General features: G+C 39.5%; 1 protein-coding gene across 1 annotated transcript; it reads right to left on the bottom strand.

The window, feature by feature from the left end:
- Nucleotides 1–188: 188 nt before the first annotated feature.
- On the bottom strand, nucleotides 189–903 carry SARC_14493 (hypothetical protein; the record flags this gene model as incomplete). The annotated part of the gene is made up of 1 exon (XM_014291372.1): nucleotides 189–903. A coding segment is annotated over one exon (715 nt), but the record flags the coding sequence as incomplete, so codon positions are not given.
- Between the last annotated feature and the right edge of the window lie 1,414 nt (nucleotides 904–2,317).

Consider the following 2,317-nt stretch of genomic DNA (forward strand, 5'->3'; position numbering starts at 1 on the left):
TCTTAGATGTAGGGGTTTACCACCTTCATCGATCATATCTCAATCCATCATTACAATATATCATTGGCAGAGTGGAATGCAGTACGCTAGCTCCACGCTGCAATAAATCCAGTGAACAGGCATATGCAAACAGACGCAAACACAGTTATTAACAAAATACCTTCATCTAAAACTATCAAATAAAGTATTCAACCGCACATACACACCTGCAAGTGGGTGCCCATACTCTCGCGGTCCCTCTCGCGGTCTCTTTCTCTTTCCCTTTCTCTCGACAGATTGCCCGACTGCATCGAATTACTGTTCACTCGCACAGCCATCAAATGCGGTGTGCTATGCGTCATTCTCAAACCTCCGTGCTGTGAGAAGCTCTCTCTATCTCTACGTGTGTCAATGGGTGCGTAGGCGTCTCTGTCTCTTTCCATCTCACTCACAGGACTCATTGCGCCTCCATTCACGGGAGGTCTATTTCCTATGCCTGGTTTATTGCTTGTGGTTTGGCCTCTGTGGGTGCTTGTGAGCGGGCTTGTGATCTTATTATGGTGTGTGCTGGATACACCTGCTTGATGTAAGCGTAGATTAGACTGTAAACTACGCGCTGTGGGGAGTTTGTTCCTGAGCAGTACATGCTGTGATAGAAGTGTTAGATTGAGTATAAATGTACTTATGGTTATCGATGTGAGTTGGTATTTAGGTAGAAAAGTGGGCAAATACGCCATCAAGGCACAAGCACAGTATGTTTGTATCATACGAGACCGGTACTCGTATGTGGTGCGCACTACTGTGGCCAGGTAGAGATACAGGCCAGACAGTGCACACAATACAATCAATCCCATCTTGACTACGTATATATATATATATATGTGTGTGTGTGTGTGTGTATATATATATATATATATATATATATATCTTTATATATATATATCTCTCTCTCTCTTTAAATATGTATATATATATATATATATATATATATATATATATATATATATATATATATATATACTTATTTTCTTTCAATCTTCCTTCAGTGCATGAACTGTTACAGGTATAACTTTTCTTTAGGGTGATACTGTTGAAATCATCATAGTTGTCAGTATGTTGAGATGCACAAGGCACGCCGCTCAACACCTTAGATTTCTTATACACTACAGGTTATGGGTCTTACGGATACTAAACATGACCTTCTCCAATGTACATAAATATACCTGTCTATTAACTATCTATGACAATGTTACTTATTATAGTTCACGACTACGCGTATTTACATTTATTTTTACATCAATATATACTGTCGGTGATTTTATCGGATATCATCATAGTGACGGACTCAAAGGTGCATTAAGACCAGTGGATGATAATCTTTCACAATCAGACATTTATGAAGAATACGACATTCACATGGTCTTTGACAGTGTACTCTTCTTGAAATTATTCCAATTGGGGTTAATGCAAGACTCGAGAGTCCAGTCATCCCCAAGATCTCAAAAGTAGCTCTTGATATTATTCCAATTGGGTTCAATGCAAGACTTGAGAGTCCAGTCATCCCCAAGACCTTAAAATGTAGCTCTTGATATTATTCCAATTGGATTCAATGCAAGACTCGAGAGTCCAGTAATCCCCAAGACCTTAAAATGAAGCTCTTGATATTATTCCATTTGGGTTTAATGCAAGACTCGAGAGTCCAGTCATCCTTCAGACATCAAAATATAGCTCTTGATATTATTCCAACTGGGTTCAATGCAAGACTCGAGAGTCCAGTCATCCCCAAGACCTTAAAATGAAGCTCTTGATATTATTCCATTAGGGTTTAATGCAAGACTCGAGAGTCCAGTCATCCTTCAGACCTCAAAATGTAGCTCTCGATATTATTCCAATTGGGTTCAATGAAAGACTCGAGAGTCCAGTCATCCCCAAGACTTTAAAATGTAGCTCTTGATATCATTCCAATTGGATTCAATGCACGACTCGAGAGTCCAGTCATCACCAAGACATCAAAATGTAGCTCTCGATATTATTACAATTGGGTTCAATGCAAGACTCGAGAGTCCACTCATCCCCAAGACTTTAAAATATAGCTCTTGATATTATTCCAATTGGGTTTAATGCAAGACTCGAGAGTCCAGTCATCCTTCAGACCTCAAAATGTAGCTCTCGATATTATTCCATTTGGGTTCAATGCAAGACTCGAGAGTCCAGTCATCCCCAAGGCCTTAAAATGTAACTCTTGATATCACTCCAATTGGATTCAATGCACGACTCGAGAGTCCAGTCATCCCCAAGACCTCAAAATGTAGCTCTTGATATTATTCCAATTGGGTGG

This window comes from Sphaeroforma arctica (assembly GCF_001186125.1).
Source record: "Sphaeroforma arctica JP610 unplaced genomic scaffold supercont1.4700, whole genome shotgun sequence".
In the NCBI taxonomy this organism is placed as follows: domain Eukaryota; class Ichthyosporea; order Ichthyophonida; genus Sphaeroforma; species Sphaeroforma arctica.